The 21,029-nt window shown below is 42.9% G+C and overlaps 1 protein-coding gene across 2 annotated transcripts in view; it reads left to right on the top strand.

The window, feature by feature from the left end:
* Positions 1–368: 368 nt before the first annotated feature.
* Positions 369–21,029, top strand: part of cpo (carboxypeptidase O) — a 36,713-nt gene continuing 16,052 nt past the window's right edge. The window contains exons 1-9 of one of the 2 annotated variants that reach the window (XM_043693242.1): positions 369–528; positions 5,029–5,104; positions 7,100–7,224; positions 12,533–12,644; positions 12,731–12,832; positions 14,771–14,875; positions 15,394–15,504; positions 15,623–15,713; positions 19,480–19,682. In XM_043693242.1, coding sequence (XP_043549177.1) covers positions 449–528; positions 5,029–5,104; positions 7,100–7,224; positions 12,533–12,644; positions 12,731–12,832; positions 14,771–14,875; positions 15,394–15,504; positions 15,623–15,713; positions 19,480–19,682 — 1,005 coding nt within the window. In that variant the 5' untranslated portion in view covers positions 369–448. The remainder of the gene's footprint in view (positions 529–5,028; positions 5,105–7,099; positions 7,225–12,532; positions 12,645–12,730; positions 12,833–14,770; positions 14,876–15,393; positions 15,505–15,622; positions 15,714–19,479; positions 19,683–21,029) is intronic. The other variant, XM_043693243.1, reaches the window with a different exon arrangement.

The raw sequence follows: 21,029 nt of genomic DNA, 5'->3' as shown, positions 1-21,029 counted from the left end.
AAGCTATGATCGAATCTGCTTCTGATTCCCCTTCAGACTTCAAAAAAAAATTCTTCTCATCTCCCCTCAATCTCCTTTGTTGATTATCTTAGGTCAGTGTCCTCTGGTTCACAACTCTTCTGCCACTGGAAAAATGTCTCTCCAAACCCAATCAATCAAAACCTTCCATAATTTTGAATGCATTAATTTGAACTGCATTTAAATTTCTCTGCTTTCGAGGATAGCTTTCCTGCCTTTTCCACATAGCTGAAGTTAATCTAGTCTTCCATTGTCTTTATTTACAATGAGAAGAAGCTGCAATTTGGTTGTTTGTGGGTTAAGAATGTGGGCGTGGGGCATGCGTGGCGGCTGATAGTTTTATCAGACCCTGTGCTCTACACAGCTCTCGGTTTCCAAATCCTTCAGTGAGAGTTTGTGAAAGTCCTAGGGGAATCTATTTACGAATACTATGCAGTGGTGGATAAAGTGTATCTTTATCCTGGGGATATTCCCTTTGACCTCTGGATATTTCCAGGCTCAATACAATGGGTAAGTTAAATATATTTTTCTTTGGAGAAGTTGGCTTTCAGCTGAGGCATTACACAGAAGTATTGGCTTAAATTGTGGTGTCACGATTGTCAAAATTAGAACTTACATTGGAGAGCACCTCAGGACCACATGGAAAGTGTCAACCTGTGGGCATGGACCGGAGATCTGAAGGAATTACATGATTTTACAGACTCACAGCAGGGCTACAGGGATCGGCTAGAGAAGTTGGTCTGGGTGGGATATTCTTCAGAGGGTTGGTGTGGACTCAATGCGTCAAATGGCCTGTTTCTGCCCTGTAAGGATTCTATAATCTTATAGGAAGCAGCGAAAACTGTAAAAAAATAAAGCCGCAGACTTTTCTGTCCTGTCTTTTACATATTGTGCACTGAGCAAGCTGCATTCTACTCAACACTAATGACCAAAACAGAACCACCTCCAATACGATTGCAATTTATGGCATCTCCTACAATTAGGAAACCAAAACAAAACTGCGTGACCTTTCTGTATAAATAAACAGATTAGATATTAAGTTCAACAAAATAATCTCTATATACATAGACTGACAGATTGGCTTTGGATTTTAACCAGACTCCCAGGCTAAGGCAGTCGGGAGCATGGGCTCAATTCCCATTTCTGGCAGCTGGTGGAACTGAAACTTAGTGAATAAATCTGAAATATTACTAATTTCAGGGCTGGTGACTATGAAGTCAGTAATTGCTCTGTGAAAGAAAATATATGATTCACCAATTCTCCTTCAGGAAAGAAATCTGCTCTCTGTCTGGTCTACAACCAGTCAGTTGAAATGCTGTAAGGAATGGGCAACAAACACTCACAAGGAGCCATAGAATCCCTTCAGTGCAGCTAGGGACCATTCAGCCCAATGGGGCTGCACCAACCCTCTGAAGAACATCCCATCCAGACCCACCCTATCCCTGTAACCTGCATTTCCTATGGCTAATCCACCTGACCTGCTCATCGCTGGACACTAAGAGGCAATTGAGCATACCCAATCCATCGGACCTGCGCATCCTTAGGAAGAAACCAGAGCACCCAACAGAAACCCACAGAGACATGGGAAGAATGTGAAAACTCCACAAAGTTGGAATCATCCCATGAATTTCAGTGGACTATAGGTAGAATCATGAAATGACATAAAAATGACGCAGAAGTTCAAATCACTCACCTTACTGATTGAACGCCAAAGCAAGCTGATGCCTTATGTTACGATATGGCAGTGAACCCCTCTGCTAATTAAGCTAAACCCCAGAAAGGCTCATCTCACCTCGTAATCTGTTAAAATATGAGTGACGGAGAACTCCCAAATTCCACTATTTAAAGAAAGTAATAGCAATTTATTCTTTACTCTTAAAGTGAACATTAAACAACAGCTATTCAGAATTCTAAGCTCCCCTTTCTCTTAACTGCTTATTACCTGTCTCCAACTCTGTAATACTATGCTGTTCCGATAAGACACTTATTAAAATTACATCAACTTAATTTCTAAACCATACAACAGCTGTCATAGAGTCATAGAGATGTACAGCATGGAAGCAGACCCTTCAGTCCAACCCATCCATGCCAAACAGATATCCCAACCCAACCTAGTCCCACCTGCCAGCACTTGGCCCATATCCCTCTAAACCCTTCCTATTCATATACCTATCCAGATGCCTTTTAAATGTTGCAATTGTACCAGCCTCCCCCACTTCCTCTGGCAGTAAGAGATATAAGCTTTTCATGTGTGGCTGTCATCTTTGGTGCCTTTCATCTTCCAGCTGAAGATCTTCTTGGGCCATATTCTTTCTTTTTCCTGTGAAGGTGTTTCATATGAAAAGGTACCTTTGATAGAGAGTGTTTCCTAATTTCTTGGATTTCTCTCAATGGCAGTTGGTCTGTCTGCAATTTTCAAAATGCCTGCCTTTTTTACATCCCCAATATCAGATCGTCTCATTGGCTCAATGTTGGCAAAACAATAAATTGAAACTCAATTGGGTTTTAGTATCCTTGGACATAATTTAAATTGATTGGTTAAATTTGAATTGTTGTCAAAACAGCAACGAACTCAGGTATCTATTTCACAGTCAAATGTTAGATATTTTCATTTTTCCAGTACACCCTGAGACTGCCCTTCTGAGCTCTCAGTGCAGAACAGCATTCATTCTCTCTTAAACGTACAGTAGACACTTCAAATTCATAACACTTACCTTAGTAAACCTTCCCATTTTTTCAAGCATGATTTGTGGGTGTCACTTTGGCTCTATGGGGTGTCCTAGAGGACAGCCACAAGAAAGTAGGAAGTTAAGCATAAACCAATAGACATGATAGTTCTTAAGCGGATGAAAAACTCAACATCACTGTCTCTTCATTTAGATTGAATGTAAAATTTCCTAAAGGGCTATAGGTATCCTGGCCTGAATAACATTCTCAATTAATACTGAACACACCTTACATTTAGCAAGGTGCAAGGATAGCACCTTTAATGTAATAGAACATTCTGAGGGACCGCCCAGGAAATTCATAAAGCAGAATTAGACAGCGACCCATATGAAAAGATATTAGGACGGGCAGTGATAAACTTAATTTCAGGAGAGGTTAACTGCTTGTTCAGCTGGGATCTTGTAACACACACGCTGGAATGAAGGGACTGACGTTGGAAGCTTGGTGAATCAGAGGTTGTGCCAAACACCTTCACTGTGTCCTGCTGTAAGTAACTGCTGCTGAATGAGCAAATGCATTTTTCCCTCAACGCAACTGGATCCTTGCCCACAATCTTTTCCTCATAACACTAATGAATACAGATTGTTACAATACAGAGATGGACAGCCAAGCCAAATCAGCCTTTCCATCTCTGTATTCGCAACACAGTAAAATTAAGACTTCCCAAGAGCCTAAGCAGACTTTTAAAATAAACAATCCCTGACACTGCAAATAATCAATTCTAGACGTCAGTTTGTGTCTTAAATAAATATCTTAGCAATTTGTTAACGATATAGTAACTTAGGCAGAGCAACATGAAACAACAAAGTAACTGGTCTATGCTTTCAATCCCAAACCTTTGTTTTCAACCCCATTTGTGCCAAAAACAGTCAGACAAGCAAATGCAATTAACAGATAAATAAAAGATGTGAACAAAATTGGCAGATTACTTGAGTGATTTTCACAGTGCGTTGTTCCACAGGCAGAAATGATAGTTTTAACTCAGTTTTCTAATCTCTGAGCTTCTAAGAGTTGGTATGGAGGTTAGGCTAAGAGCTTTCAAATCTTCATGATGTAGCATCGACAGCAGTCCAAAACCCAATTCAAACTCTGACCACTCCCTGACAGACTGGCCATCTCCTTTACCAAGTCCAAGTTACTATTCAGCATCTGCCTTCTGGAGTAAAAGGTCTTTTCAAGACTTGCTAGAATCAGTTCTCAGGCATTGACCAAGTTAATTGTCAGCTTGTGCGATCTGTTTAAACATAATGCCCTTCTCCAGTGACAAAGTGTGTGCAGAACATTTTGATCAGGACCCAAAATTGTTGAAAGAATAAAATAAATATAATGAAAAGTTAGTGAGGGCTCTAACTGGCCTATAATTAAGTCTATATAAGACTATTAGCCACTAACAGTCCCCATTGATAGCCATTCATCCTCCTAGCCAGATCGTTATCCATTCCTTGCTTGTCCAATTGTCCATCTCTCTCTTTGGGCTCTCTCTCCACCTATCATTTATTCCTTAGACCCTCTCCCACTCTAACTTCTGCATTAAAAACCAACATTTTCCAAGCTAACAATTGTTCTAAGGAAGGGTCACTGGACCCAAAACGTTAACTCTGATTTCTTTCCACAGATGCTGCCACACTTGCTGAGCTTTTCCTGAATTTCTGTTTAAGTTTGTGGCCTATAGTTATGTTTTTTTTTGTCTCCTGCTCTTTTTAAAAAATGGAATTACATTGACAGTTTTCCAATTCTCTGGGACTTTTCCAGAAACTAAGAATTCTTGGATTATAACTACCAGTGTTTCCACTAACTTGTAGCTACACTCCTTAATTCCTTGATGGAATCTCTAAGTAGAGGTGCCAGTGTTGGACTGGCGTGGACAAAGTGGAAATCACACAACATTTCAAATAAACCTGTTGGACTATAACCAGATGTTGTGTGACTTCTGACTGATGGGAGTTATACAGTTTGAAGTTGACACATCCTCTCACAGAAAGATACGACAATAATGTGAATTGGCTGACTCACCTCTGGATAACACATTGCAGTTACTGGATGACTGCTCAGCAGGTGTATTGTGCAGCCTGTTAAAAATAGATAAATGCAAAAAAAAGCACTTCCTAATTTACTTTGAAAGGTGTTGTATTGGTGAGGCTCCCTTCGCTACCCCTCAAACACTCAACAGCCAGGATGTCTGGCCAAATGATTCCTGCTACGGGGGAGAGGGGTTATTAATTAATGTATTACAAATCAGAAGAAAATAGGAATTGTGAAAAGGAACTTCTCCTCTCATTTCAGGGACCAATTGTTCCGATTCACCCCTACAGATTCCAAGCAGATGGAGTTTCTAATGGAACTGGCAGAGGAAGAGTTGGTAGGTTACAGAATGCGTTTGTGCAACCTGATCGGCATTTACCATGTAGAATTGACATTCTGATGCTTGCTTTTTTTTTGTGACAAGAATAAACAAGATGGGCTTCTGAATGAACTGTCCAGGTATTGTCGGGCTCATTGTCTATGTCCAATTAGGATTGATGTGGAGATGCCGGTGTTGGACTGGGGTGTACAAAGTTTAAAAAATCACACAACACCAGGTTATAGTCCTACAGGTTCATTTGGAAGCACTAGCTTTCGGAGCGCTGCTCCTTCATCAGGTGGTTGTGGAGTATAAGATTGTAAGACACAGAATTTATAGCAAAAGTTTACAGTGTGATGTAACTGAAATTATATATTGAAAAAGACCTGGATTGTTTGTTAAGTCGCTCATCTTTTAGAATGATCATGTTGGTTTCAGTTCTTTCATATGTAAATGGCAAAACTTTTCTTTTAAAGTTCATTCTCAAATTAATTTTAAGAATAGGTGACATGTCAGCTTAGATAATGCATTGAAGGTGTAAGGTGTCCTGTTGGAGGCTGTCTGTGCTCCAGTGTTCAAATTGATTCTATTTCTAAAAAAGGGATTTCCAGAATCTTACATGGATTCGTGCAGTTTTTGAGCAAAATAAAATATAGTTCTGCAAGTACAAATTCATCCACAAACCTATATGTGTATGGTGTGCATGTGGGTGTGTGTGTGGGAGGGTATGAGAGTCTGTGAGAGAGTGTGTATGTGTATGTGTGCGAGTGTGAGTATAAAGGGGTATAAGTTCGTGAGAATGTGCATGTGGGGGTGTGAGTGGGGGTGTGTACATATCAGCGTGTGAGAGAGAGCTTGTGTATGAGAGAGGGTCTGCATGAATGTATGGGTCTGTAGGAGTTTGTGTGTGTGTGTGTATGTGTGTGTGTGTGTGTGTGCGTGCGCGTGCGCGTGCGCGTGCGTGTTTGTGCGTGCGTGTGTGGTGCAGTGCACCCATAGTGTGACATGAACCCAAGGTCCCGGTTGAGGTCATCTCCATGGGTACCCATTAGGATTGGATACAGTAGTACCATAGGAGTATAGTCAGATGCTTGATACCAAATGACATAATATGACATGAGGACAGAACAGTGAAAAGCACTTCTGAAGAGAATTCTGAAAGGGCAATCTAATTATATTACATTTCATTGCAAGAGAGTTGAATGCAAGAGTAGGGAAATTATGCTTTGATGCATGGGTGGGACCGCAACTGAAGTACTGTGCACAGCAGTAGTCACTGTGCATATAGAAGAATGCTAATGTATTGGAAGCAGTTCAGTGATGGTTTATCAGACTAACATCTGGAATGAGTGGAATGCCTTATGAAGAAAGGCTAGTCAGGCCTCGAGTTTACAAGAGTCAGAAGTGGCTTAGTTGAAATATATAAGACCCCGAGAGGACATAACTGGGTCAATGTTGAAAGGATGTTGCCTCTTGTGTGAAAATCTATATCGAGGAGTCATAGTTTAAAAATAAAGGGGAGCCCGTTTGAAATAGAAAAGAAGAACTATGTTTTTCTCCCAGAATATTGCGAGTCTTAGGAATTCCCTTCTTCAAGAGGCAGTGGATGCAGAATCTTTAACTGTTTTTTTAAGGCAGAGGTAGATAGATTCTTGATTATCAAGGGAATGGAAGATTATTGGGGGGATATGCAGGAATGTAGAGATGAGGTTAAAACGAGATCAGGGGTTATCCTACTGAATGGCAGCATGGCATTCTTTGTTTGTGTGTCATCCCTGCATCATTGTAAACGAGGACAGAATGCTATTTTTATTTATATGGGTGGAGCTTCCTTACATTTTGGAATATGTTTTTGGGCAGGATTTTAAATAAGACAATGTCTTAGATTCCTGATGTTAATGGCCCCGTGTAGAAATAGGTTGTTAAATGTTGCAGATAAGGGTGATATGAAATGATCATATTATCATTGTTTTTACAATTCCCGAGGATCTTATGTTGTGATATTTTGCACAGATCGAGTTATGGAGATCGCAGATCCTGGAGGGAATTCAACCTCAGGGTGAGATTCATGCTCGGGTTCCAGCCTCAGCACTCGGCACAGTCAGAGGTGAACTGAAGAAAAGGGCCATCCAATACAAGTAGGTGTAACTCTGAATGATCAAGTGATAGTAAATTTGTTTTATCTTACTGCAGTGTTGCTCACGCAGCCACTTTACACATGATCAGATCACAAGACAAGTGCTGCAGCATTGTTCTTATCATTCTTACACTGTGATAGCTGGCCATTCCCCATTTTCCAAATTGGGTGGGGTATAATCAATTCATGACGTAGATCAATAGATTCCTTTCTTTCAAGATATCCAGAGATATGGGGATCGTCCAGGAAATTGGCAAAGAGTTAGAGGATAAGCCAGTTAAACAGCAGACTTGAGGGGCCCAATATCTACTCCTTCTCCTATTTTCTAAGACCCCATATTAAGAAGGATTGCAGCAAATTGCAGAAGGACATTAATGAACTTACGCATGGGCAAGTAATTGTCAAATGAAATTCATTGCCGATAACTGTGAGGAAGTATGTTTTGGGAGGAAGAATAGGTCACACTTACTGCCTTCATTCTTCTTTCATGGGATGTGTGTGTCTCTGGCTAGATCAGCGGTTGTTGCCCATTCCTAATTTCCCTTGAGAAGTTGGTACAATTAAGGATGGACAATAAATGCTACAGACACCCAAATCCCATGAAGGAATAAATAGAAAACGGTGTAAATCATTTTGGGGCAGAGGAGCACAGGGATCCCTGAGAGCACGTCATTAAAATTTGCACCACAGGCTAGCAAGACTGTGAAATTAACAAACCAAGCTCTAGGCTTTTTTTCTGATGTAATAAAACTTAAAGGTTTTTGCTACACCTATACTAAACTTTAGTAATGCCAAACTCTTTGGAGAAATTCAGCAGGTCTGGCACATAGAAACTCTACAGTATGGAAGTAGGCCATTTGCCCCATTGAGTTCACACCAGCCCTCCAAAGAGCATCTCATCCAGACCCACTCCCTTACCTCTGTAGCCCTGCGTTTCCCAAGGCTAACCCAACTTGCCTGTACATCTCTGCATGCTATGGACAATTTACCATGTTCAATCCAGCTGACCTACACATTTTTGGACTGTGGGAGGAAACTGGAGCACTCAGAAGAAATCCACGCAGATACAGGGAAAATGTACAAACTCCACATGGACAGTCGCCTGTGGCTGGAATCAATCCCAGGCCCTGTTGTGGTTGAGACCACCTTTTAGGAATGACCAGGAGATGCAGAGAATTCCTCAAGATGATAAACCTTTACTTGCAAACAAAAGCTGTGACCATCAGAGAAGCCAACTCCAAAAGCCCCTGAACAGCGAGAGTACTCTAAAGTTATGTTGTTCTAAAAGCCACGCCCTGTCCCCATTACATTAGCATAACCACTCGCACTAAGCCTACATTATATCCCCTAAACTAATCAGACTCTGCCACAATTGCCTTCTGGATTGCTGCAGACCATCACCTTGTGCCATGGTTATCTTTCTTTACCTTTTGTCACCTGACAGGCCGCAGTCACGCTAGGCTGACTCAAGCACACAACCCAGACCTTATACTTATGCAACATCTCAACATGTATTACTTTGTAGTTATATATTCATATTTTCCATCCTTTGAGATTTATTGGTCTCACACAAAGAAAGAACACAATCACGCTAGACCTTCAGAACCCAACTTATGTAGCTGCCGTCCGGAAGAGGGCAGAAGAAAATTTAGGGGTTCAGTTCTCAAATGGTTCTTCCTCTATCCCTGGAGTATCTGAGCTAAAAACCCGTCCCCCATTGTCTAGAACAGGAAAAATGACCCAGAAACCCTTACAGATGAAGTCTAAGAAAAAAGAAATAGGAAAAGAAAAATGCAAAACGACATGTGCCCACAAACCATCTACACTTCAGTGGAAAGCGAGTCATAATAATAGAGCATTGGAACCTTTTCTGTGATGGGAGACAACTCTGAACAGACCGGCATGACGAGGAGTTGCTGTTCAGCAATGCGCACTAAAGAAGACTCAGTGAGAGATAAAGCACAGTATAGCACAACAGCAAGGACTAGTAACTCAATAGCAGCAACGATTCCAATCTTGGCAAACCAAGCCCCCTTCCCAACATCCCAAGACGCTGTCTAACCAGTCAAAGAACTGATGACCAGACCCCGCATTTTCCTTAAGCTCTGTTCTCAGACTTCTCAGCTTATCCATTGTCTTAGTAAACGGCCCCCAAACATTACACAGACACCACCTTTCTCAGCCAACAGCTAGCCCAAGACCTGCTTATTTTGCCATGACATTTTGCTGGTTGCATCCAACTGCTCACCTAACGCTGAGAGGGCATCATCAGTGTAATTAATAAACCTCTGCTGGTTATAGTGAATTTAATGAATCCATTCAGCATTTTTGCTAACACCAATGGCTGGGATAAGTATTTCCCAGCCCGCAGCAATCTTGTTTCTGGCCTTGAATTCATTAGGGATGCCCTTTGGCCACCCTATACTGTCAATGCGGATCGCCAGGTCAGGGACATAATCTCTCCTATGGTGATATAGTATTTGTTAAAGTGGTGTGCTAAACTGAGCCTTCGGGGAGATAGCAATATGTTGTAGTAGCATCACTCAGGTGCAGGTGGCTCCTCATTTCAGGGGAAGTGTTGGCCTCAGAGCCCCTTCCATGCCATGTAACCACCAAGATTCTGCTAACGAGATAAGCTGGGCATCCAATGCATGACCTGGGAGTGCGACACCTGCAACAGGCACTACACTGGGTGTGACATCCCATGCCCGGGTGCACCTTCTCACAAAGTGGCCAACCAGGACGTCACCACGCCATGTGAGACACTCAAAGCCCAGATAGTGAAGGAGGCCAAGGGCCTATATTGGTAATTTCCGTTGTCTTTGCTGGTAGATGAATGAGGATTGTAATTTCATTTTCGGATGAGTTCACTTTGATCAATTTGGGGAGAAGCCTGGTACAACATACACCAATATAGACAATAGGGCGCATTGCTAGCACAGTTGAGGAATGCTGCCTCGTCATTTACGAGGCAGCATTCCCTTCTACAAGGTGTAATTGCATTGGGGCATTGCCTATAACATTGATCTCTGCTCATTTGTTAAAAGAATTTCACAACCGTTCTAGCACCTCAGTCTTCAGAGGGTGTTGCCTCAACCCAATCTATTAATCACCACCAACATATATCTTTTCCCTCTCACTATCTTTATCATGTCCACATAGACAATCACCCAATGTTTAAACGGTCCTTTGAGCACTGGTATGTGACCTAAAGGCGTCAATATTCCCTTTCTAACATTATTCTGAGCACATACCTTGAATTGTGACAGGATGTAATCTGCTGTCTTGTTCCCAGTCCCAAAGGTGTAGCAGTGGGGCCTGCCTGTCCCCACTTCCAGGGTCCCCTCAGGAAAGGGTTGTTCAGCAGTGGTCGCTTGGTGAGCATTTGAGGTAGATTCTGCCCCTAGTGGGGTATGCTGGTCTCAATCAACCTGCAGCTGCATTATAAGGTCTTGTCTACTCCTAATACTTCTAATGCACAAATACATTAGCATATCCAATTGCACTAAGCTGACATTATATCCCCTTAACCAATCATACTCTGCCACAATTGTCTTCTGGATTGCTGCAGACCCTCACATTGTGCTGTGGTCAACTTTCTTCATCTTTTGTCACCTGGCAGGCCGCAGTCACACAAGGCTGACTTGAGCACAGAATCCAGGCTTTACACTTACGCAATACCCCTACATGTATTATTTTGTAGTTATATATTCATATTTACCATAGTCCCTAGCACTATAAGGCTCTATAAAGAGATCCAGTCTATCAACGTTTCTGGATATCTAAACTCACACATGAGAACATAAGACCATAAGACATAGGAGTGGAAGTAAGGCCATTCGGCCTATCGAGTCCACTCCACCATTCAATCATGGCTGATGGGTATTTCAATACCACTTGCCCGCACTCTCACCGTATCCTTTAATTCCTTGTGGTTCAGAATTTATCAATCTCTGCCTTGAAGACATTTAACATTCCGGCCTCCACTGCACTCCGTAACAATGAATTCCACAGGCCCATCACACTCTGGCTGTACAATCTGTCCACAGATGTTGCCAGACCTCAGAGTTTCTCCTGCACGTTTTGTTTCTCTTTCAGATCTCTAGCAACTCAGGCAACTGTCTGTGTGGAGTTTGCATATTCTCAGTGTGTCTTGCGTGGGTTTCCTCCTGGTGCTCGGGTTTCCTCCCACAGTCCAAAAAATGTGCAGGTTAGGTGAATTGGCCGTGCTAAATTGCCTGTAGTGTTAGGTGCATTAGTCTGGCGTAAATGTAGGGGAATGGGTCTGGGTGGGTTGCAGTTCGGAGGGTCGGTGTGGACTTGTTGGGCCAAAGGGCCTGTTTCCATACTGTAAGTAATCCAATCTAAACCGCCATACTTACCTTTTGTTGTACAGTACTGTTTGCAGTACTGTTTAGAATTTTAAAAAATATTGAGACACTGGCAAGGCTTCAGAGAAGATTCACAGGCAGAACACCAGCAATGTTTATCTCAAGAGGGTTGGAATGTAAAAGCAGCGACCTGCTACTGAGACTTTATAAAGCTCTGGTTAGGCTCCATTTAGAATATTGTGTCCAGTTTTGGGCCCCACACCTCAAGAAGGACATACTGGCACGAGCGTGTCCAGGGGAGATTCACACGGATGATCCCTGGAATGTTAAGCCTAACATACGATGAACAGCTGAGGATCCTGGGATTGTATTCATTAGAGTTTAGAAGGTTTAAGGGGGGATCTAATAGAAACTTACAAGATAATGCATGGCTTAGAAAGGGTGGATGCTGGGAAATTGTTTCCGTCAGGTGCAGATACTAGGACCCATGGGCACAGCCTTAGAATTAGAGGGGGTCAATTTAGAATGGAAAGGAGGAGCCATTCCTCCTTATGTGTGGGTTTAGATATCCAGAAATGGATCTCTTTCCTGTTGAGAGAAGGGCCAAAGGGTGACCCAACCAAAGTCTTTAAAACTGTGAAAGGTTTTATTTGAGTGGATGCAGAGAGAAAATTGCCACTTGTGGGGGAGAGTTTAACTAAAGGCATTCAATATAAGATAGTCACCAAAGAATCCAATAGGGAATTCTGAAGCAGCTACATTACCTAAGAAATAAGGAGAATGTGGAACGCTCAGTTCCAGTGAGTGGTTGAAGTGAATGGTACAGATGCATTTAAGATGAAACTGGGCAAGCAGATAAGGGTAAAGGGTCACATGGAGGGAGGCTTTTCGAGTGGAACATAATTACTGGCATGGGTGGTGGGGTCCATGTAGCCTCTGTAACCCTATGCAAAAATGTGTCTCGTTCTTATTAATCAGCGTTCTGACACAGAATATTCAAGATCTCCTGGACAGGCAGATACAGAGAGAGGATAAGCAGCCTTTCGACACTGGAGCACATAGCTACACCAAGTATCACCCAATGGAAGAGGTAAGTCTTACGTAAGAGGAAAGAATTGAATCTTTTCCCTTTAATACTTCAAAAAATCTTTCACTGTTTCTTTCTCAAACACTCAGATCTACCAGTGGATGGAAGAAATGAAGGAAAACTATAAGGAGCTGGTGACACAGCATCTACTGGGGATAACCTACCAGAAACGGCCAATGTATTATCTGAAGGTATTCAGAGAGTGTATTTAAATGTTCTGCCTCCTATTTTATCTCATTACTAGCCCTCTCATAACCTCCCTTACCAATAATTGTCCTGGCAATGGACTTCACCACATAGCAGCTCACTGATCCTGCTGCATCCATGTGGCTACAGAATTTCTCATACTTCCTATCCTTGAACCATCTCAGTCACCTTCCCAATTACTGAAATAGTTGGAGTACCTGACAGCAATGTAAAAGAAGTTGAGATTAGGTATTGGAATTGTGTGAACAAAGACATTTAACATGTCTGTCTGGGCTCAGTTAATGATTAGAACTGGAAGACTAGGATTTCTGTACAATTTGTGTTGAACATCCTGTACAGAATTTATAGAGATGTACAGCGTAGAAACAGACCCTTCAATCTAACCTGTCCATGCCAACCAGATATTCAAAGTTGAACATATGTTCCACACGATCATGCCTGGATTTGAGCTAAAGTCTTGGGATGTCAGATGAATAAGGTTTTAATAGTAGCACCATGTCTCCCCATTACATCAGTCCATGACCAAATGCAGCAAGACTTGGACAATATCCAGACTTGGGTTGGCAAGTGGCAAGTAATAATCACATCTCACAAGTACCAGACAATGACTATCTCCAATAAGAGAGAATCTAACCATTGCCCCTTGACATTCAATGGTATTACATCACTAAATGTCAACATCCTGTGGGTTACCATTGACCGGAAACTTAACTGGACTCACCACATAAACACAGAGGTTACAGCAGTAGGTCAGAGGTTAGGAATACTGTAGAAAGTAACGTATTTCCTGACTCCTCGAAAGCCTCTCCACCATCTACAAGGCACAAGTCAGGAGTGTGATTGAGTACTGTCCAGTTGCCTGGATGAGTACAGCTCCAGTAACAATCAAGAAGCTTGACAGCATCCAGGATACTTGATTGACTCCACATTCACAAACATCCAACTCCCGTCACCTCCGATGTTCAGTAGCTGCAGTGTGTACCAAGTACAAGGTGCATTGCATAAATTGGCTAAGGCACGTGAGACAGCATCTTCCAAAGCCATGATCATTACCATCTAGAAGTTCAAGGGGAGCAGATTCATGGGAACACCACCAAGTGCAAGTTCTCCTCCAAACCGGTCATCGTCCTGTTGTTCTTTCAGCATTGCCAGGTCAGAATCTTGGAACTCCCTCCCTTTTGGGTCTACTCACAGCAAACTGACTGCAGAGGTTTAAGCTTGCCATAGCTCCTCAAGGCCAAATGGGGATGGGCAATGATACCCAAATGAGACGGAGCAGACCATTTCATCCTTTGAGTCTGCACTGCAATTCACCATGGTCATGGTCAGTTTTAAATTTCAAATCCTTTTTCCTGCCAATGTCCAGGTTACTTCATTCCCTGAAAGACCAACAGCCTGTCCATCTCAACCTTAAATACGCTCAATATAGGGGCATCCGTGTCTTAGTCCTAAATGACGGACTCCTTTTCTCTTACCCCTTCTCTAATTGCTTGATGTACCTGTAGGATGACTTTTCAGAGTCTTACTTTGTTTGTTATCAGTTAGAAAGATGGAGAGAACATTGCTTCACGGGAGCTCAGTGAAATTTTTGAATCGCAAGCTCTTTTATCCTCTTAAATCATTTAATAGAAATGCTCATAGAACCATTTCAAGACAATAGATATCATCCAGACAGCAACAAACCTAAAGTTTGTAACAAGGTTATTTATGTCCTCTACAAAGGTTCCTCCAGCCAAAATATTTGTCTCTGAGTGGACACTGAAAATTTCCAGTTGGCAAATGTCTGTCATTCTATCCCACTGGCACCAGAGCCTTTGCTACACATCATTCTTCCTCCTGCGAGATGCTGTGATCCCAATCACCCCACACAAACTGAACTCAGAACCAGTGGCCCCTTCATCTTCCATCTGTTTTGTTTGCAGATCAGTCGAAGATCTGATAAACCCAAGAAGATTATCTGGATGGATTGCGGAATTCACGCCAGGGAGTGGATTGCTCCTGCTTTCTGCCAGTGGTTTGTGAAGGAGGTCAGTGTCCCCTTACTGGAGATCTACCACAGAAACACTCAGGTTCAAACCCTCTGGACACTGGTGAGGCCAAGTCTCGAGAAATGGGAACTGAGATCCAGACTGAATGACAAATAATAAACCTGGTTTCAGAATGATGTAAACATTGCAATGGCTGACAGAGCGAATCTTTCTTGCGTAGCTTGCAATCTTGCTGAGGGTTTTGTTAATTTTAGGGTCACACGTATTGCCAACACATGTAGAGAAAGTGGCTGCTCCTTATAGAAAGGCATTACTTTGAAACTGTGAGATAGTCTGCTAGATTAACAGCGAGACGTACAAGAGCGACAAATTCCAATATACTATTATTAACACATAGAATTATACTCTTTAAATTATTATTTTTACATGATGAGAAATGTCAGCAGTGCTGAGGAATGGAGCACTTGCTGATTGTTGAAACAGAGTCTCCAATCATTGATAGCATTAATTGCAATCAGGATGAACTTTTCATGATCTAACTTTTGTGTGTATGCCAGATATTACAGACCTACACTGCAGATCCTCAAACAGACCGATTCCTCCAGCACATTGACTTTTACATTCTGCCAGTTCTGAATATTGATGGTTATGTTAATTCCTGGACTACAGTAAGTATGCTCCTGGATCATGCATCATTACCTTGCTGGCGCAAAATGCTTTCAAAGGCAATTCGGTGAAATGTGTCACAGTCTAGTTCACCGTTTCTGTGTCCTTTTCTATCTCTAGGACCGCTTATGGAGAAAATCAATGTCACCGTGTCAAAGCAGCACTTGTTTGGGCACTGATCTCAACAGGAATTTTAATATAGAATGGTGCAGTAAGTAAAATTCCCATACTGTCTGTGCCTATCTCCAAATTTCTGTACAGCAGAGTATTGTATATGGTAATGATTTCAAACAAGATAATGTTGAAGCTGCATGAACCTCCATCCAATATGACAATATCTTATCGTCTTTCAAGGGGAGGTGGTCCAGCCCAAGGTCCTGACAGAGAGAAAGTCGAGTCCTACCATGCTCTTGATAGTCTCTGTAATGTACAGCATGGAAACAGACCCTTCGGTCCAACCTGCCCATGCTGACCAGATATCCCAACCCAATCTAGTCCCACCAGCTGGCACCCGGCCCACATCCCTCCAAACCCTTTCTATTCATATACCCATCCAAACGCTTTTTAAATGTTGTAATTGTACCAGCCTCCACCACATCCTCTGGCAGCTCATTCCATACACGTACCACCCTCTGTGTGAAAAAGTTGCCCCTTAGGTCTCTTTTATATCTTTCCTCTCTCACCCTAAACCTATACCCTCTAGTTCTGGATTCCCAGACCTCAGGGAAAAAACTTTGCCTATTTATCCTATCCATGCCCCTCATAATTTTGTAAATCTCTGTAAGGTCACCCCTCAGCCTCTGATGCTCCAGGGAAAACAACCCCAGCCTGTTCAGCCTCTCCCTGTAGCTCAAACCCTCCAACCCTGGCAACATCCTTGTAAATCTTTTCTGAACCCTTTCAAGTTTCACAACATCTTTCCAATAGGGAGGAGACATAACTTTTACCTATTTCTGTCATGCAGTAGGCTCCATCATGTGCAAGGTAAAAACAATGACTGCAGATGCTGGAAACCAGATTCTAGATTAGTGGTGCTGGAAGAGCACAGCAGTTCAGGCAGCATCCAAGGAGCAGCAAAATCGACGTTTCGGGCAAAAGCTCTTCATCAGGAATAAAGGCAGAGAGTCTGAAGCATGGAGAGATAAGCTAGAGGAGGGTGGGGATGGGGAGAAAGTAGCCTAGAGTCAAGTTTGTTTCACGACATGGTTAAAGAGCTTCAGGGCAGAGGAAATGACCTGGGAGTTGCAGTGGGAGAGGGACTCACTGAAATTCTTGTAGAGAGAGGAGGAAAACTTCTTCAAGGCAGGCATCCTTGCAAGAGGATTCCATCATGTGCAAGACAAGTGCCTCTTCTCGTTAAGAATCAATATTGGCTTATCCTCCAGCACTGCTGATAGGACAGTCTCCTTCTCTGTGGTTATGTCCATGCCTCAGGTGTTCATTGCGAGCGAGTATGCAATGTTCACTGGCACAATAGAGGCCTTTAGAGACTGGTGGGCACCACAGGGGTTGGAGCACATGGATGGGCCAAATAGCCCATCTCTATGACACCTGTGTGTATTTTCTATTAGTCTTGAGAACAAGATTTTGATTTCATTTTGGTAAGTGTCCATTCCACTTTTGCAAGGCTTATGGCTATTTGATTTTCTTTTTGCGCCACCAGGGCTTCTCCAACCTGACTAAAGTTTTATTTTACAAGGTGGGAAAAGAGGATTGTAAGGACATTTGTAGTGCAGTAGCACTGTCCGTACCTTGGAGCCAGAAGTCCTGGGTTCAAGTCCCATTTGCTCCAGAGGTGTGTCATAACATTTTTGAGCAGGTTGATTAAAAATGTCCAGAAAAGAGGATGGGTGACCGTACTGTATCCCAACCATGAATCACCACTAGTTGGTACCATGATGCAGAGCATGTGTTGGAATCTGAACTAAGAACAGAAACCACTGGGAATAGTCAACAGATTTTTTAAAATTACACTTAAATAAGACAATAGACAATAAGACCATAAGAACCAAGAAAAGGAGTAGGCCATTCAGCCCCTCAAGTCTGCTCCTCCATTCAATACGAAATGGCTCATCAGCCATTCCTCACATCCACTTGCCTGCCCTTTCCGCATAATCCTTGATTCCCCGGCTGATCAAGAGTCTATCCATTCTAGCCATAAATACAGATAAGGACTCTGTCCTGGAGCTCTCTGTGGCAAGGAGTTCCAAAGTATCACAACCTTCTGAGAGAATAACCTCCTCCCTATCTCAGTTTTAAACTGGCACTATTTTATTCTGAGACTGTGCCCTCTCGTCCTAGAATCTCCCATGAGGGGAAACATCCTCTCAACACTTACCCTGACAAGCCCCTTAAGAATCCGACATGTCTCAATGAGATCACCTCTCATTCTCCTCAGTTCCAGTGTGTGGAATCCCATCCTGTTTAGGCTTTGCTCATAGAAAATTCTTCCATACTGGGGATCATCATAGGGATCATCCTAGTGAGCCTTGCCTGAGCTACCTCCAATGAAGTAATATCTTTCTCTCGACAAGGAGACCAAAATTGCTCACAGTACTGCTTATGTGGTCTCACTAACACTTGGTACAGTTGCAGTCAGACTTTGCATTCTCCAATCCCACTGAAATAACGGCCAACAGTCCATTCACCTTCCTGATTACCTGCTGTACCTATGTAGTAGCTTTCTGTGTTTTGTGCACAAGTTCCCCCACCCAACCATAAATCTCTTTGTATTGCAGCTTTCTACAGTTTTTCTACATCCAAATAATACTCTGTTCTTTTGTTCAACCTTCCAAAATGAACAACTTCACATTTCCCATGTTATACTCCATTTGCCAAGTTTTTGCCCACTTACTTCACCCATCAATATCTCTCTGCAAACTCTTGGTATCCATCTCACAACTTACTTTTTCATCTATTTTTGTGTTATCTGCAATTTGGCTACAGTGCATTCATTTCATTTCTCCAAGCTGTTAATATATATTCTGAACAGTCGCTATCCCAGCACTCATCCTTGTGGAATTCTGCTTGCTGTTTCCTGCTCATCAGCCAGTACTCCAACCTGGTCAATATTCTACATCCATCGCCATGATCCCTCCATCTAAGACTTAACCTTTTGTAAGGAACCTTGTCAAATGCCTTCTGGGACTCCAAACACAACACATCAAATAAACTGATTCCAAAATTTTTCCAACGGTATATGTTAGCCTATTGCCTTTTGGCCTTCCTCTGTTTTTGAATAAGCATGACACATCGGTAATTTTCTAATTCTCCCACACTTCTCCAGTATCCAAGGATTTCTAGAAAGTTACAATCAATGCATCCACTATCACTGTAGCTACCCCTTTTAAATCCTAGGATGCAAACCATCAGGCCCAGGGGACTTATCTGTCATTAGCCCCAGTAGTTTGGTTAATACTACTTCTCAAGTGATGGTGATGACGCTTAATTTGTAATACAAAATACCTGTTTAACTTGTCTGTAATAACCCATTATTATTTTTACAAGCTCCTATTATTTGTTGATTTATACAATGTGGCGACAATTTTGGGTCTGTACACTACTCTTACCCTTGACCTTTCTCGTTTGCTGTTAATTATATCCTCCCAAATGGACTCCTCAACATCCGAGCTTTGGTCATCTCTCACAATTGTCCTCTTTTCATCTCTTTTTAACAGTGGTACTGCACAACCTTTTCCTTCCCTCCTATCTTTCCGGTAGGTCACATGACTCCAACCAGTAGAGAGTTACCCCTTCATTCCCATTGGCTTCAATCTTGCTTGCATTTGTTGATGCTGTACTCAGTCAAGGATTGCTTTGTCTCGAGAACAGTCACTTAGAGCCGAGGCAGCTGAGTACACAGCTACCAATGGTTGAGTAATGTAGTACAGCATTCACAAGTGACCAGAATGGTAGAAGCAAGCACACACCTACTTGTTGCTTTCCTTTGAAATCATGCACGTCATCTTTTGTTACAGGTATTGGAGCTTCAAGAAACTGCTGTTCAACCACTTACTGTGGTTCAGCACCTGAGTCTGAACCAGAGACTGCTGCAGTTGCTGCTTTTCTCCATAAGCATCTAAGTGATGTACTGTGCTACCTGACCTTTCACTCCTACGGTCAAATGATCCTTATCCCTTATGGATACAAAAACATAACGGCCAACAACCATGAGGAAATGGTGAGATATCAACATCAGCGGCTTCGGGAAGGGGGCTGGTGGGAGTCTACGTTGTTTCGTATTTAACCCAGATGCTCCTTAGGTAAGGCATCAGCCTGACTGGGACAGAGGGCCTTTACTTACAGTGAATGCTCTCTGGAAACCCTGGTAAAGATGGTTATTCCCAGATTATGGATTGAGAACTGTGTTGAGCATAATGTGTAAGTGCAGCCCCTCTGTATCATTTAATAAGCCAGAATATTCATTACAACTAGGAGAAAGTGAGGACTGCAGATGCTGGAGATCAGACTTGCATGTCCTTGGCGGAGTAGGAGGGGCAGTTGAAGTGTTCGGCCACGGGGCAGTGGGGTTGTTTGGTGCGTGTGTCCCAGAGATGTTCTCTGAAGCATTCCTCGAGTTAGCATCCTGTCTCGCCAATGTAGAGGAGACTACATTGGGAGCAACGGACACAGTAGATGAGGTGTTTGGATGTGCAGGAAAATATCTGCTGGATGGGAAAAGATCTTTTGAAGTCTTGGATGGAGGTGAGGGGGAGGTGTGGGCGCAGATTTAAACCTCTTGCGGTGGGGAAGAGAAGGTGCCGAGAGTGGAGGGTGGGTTGGTGGGCGGTGTGGATCTAACAAGGGAATCACGGAGGGCATGGTCTCTGCGGAATGCTGATAGGGGTGGAGAGGGAAATATATCTCTGGTGGTAAGGTCTGACTGTCAGTAGTGGAAATAGCGGGGGATAATATCTTGTATCCTGAGGTTGGTGGGGTGGAAGGTGAGGACCAGGGGTGTTCTATTTTTGTTGAGGTTGGAGGGGTGGTGTTCAAGGGCGGAGATGTAGGAAGTGGAGGAGATGCGCAAGAGAGCATTGTTGACCCTGTGGGAGGGGAATTTACATTCCTTGAAATAGGAGGCCATCTAGGATGTCCTGAAGTGGAATTACTCCTCCTGGGAGCAGATATGGCAGAGGTGGAGGAATTGGGAGTTAGGGATAGCATTTTTACAGGAGGTTGGGGGTGGGAGGAGGGGTAGTCCATGTAGCAATGGGAGTCGGTGGGTTTGAAGTCAATGTCTGTGTTGTGTCAGTCGCCGGAGATGAAGATGGAGAGGCCCAGGAAGGGGAGGGAAGTGTCCGAGATGGTCCAGGTGAACTTGAGGTCAGGTTGAAAGGTGGTAGTGAAGTTGATGAACTGTTCAACCTCCTTGTGGGAGCATGAGGTGGCGCTGATACAGTAATTGATGGAATGGAGGAAAAGGTGGGCGATGGTGCCACACCAGGACATCCCCAATGGCTTCCTATTTCAAGGACTGTAATTTCCCTTCCCTTCCCACTTGATCAACAATGCCCTCCAGTGCACC

The sequence above is a fragment of the Chiloscyllium plagiosum genome, chromosome 7 (assembly GCF_004010195.1).
Source record: "Chiloscyllium plagiosum isolate BGI_BamShark_2017 chromosome 7, ASM401019v2, whole genome shotgun sequence".
Classification (NCBI taxonomy): domain Eukaryota; kingdom Metazoa; phylum Chordata; class Chondrichthyes; order Orectolobiformes; family Hemiscylliidae; genus Chiloscyllium; species Chiloscyllium plagiosum.
This window is presented reverse-complemented; position numbering and strand designations above follow the sequence as displayed.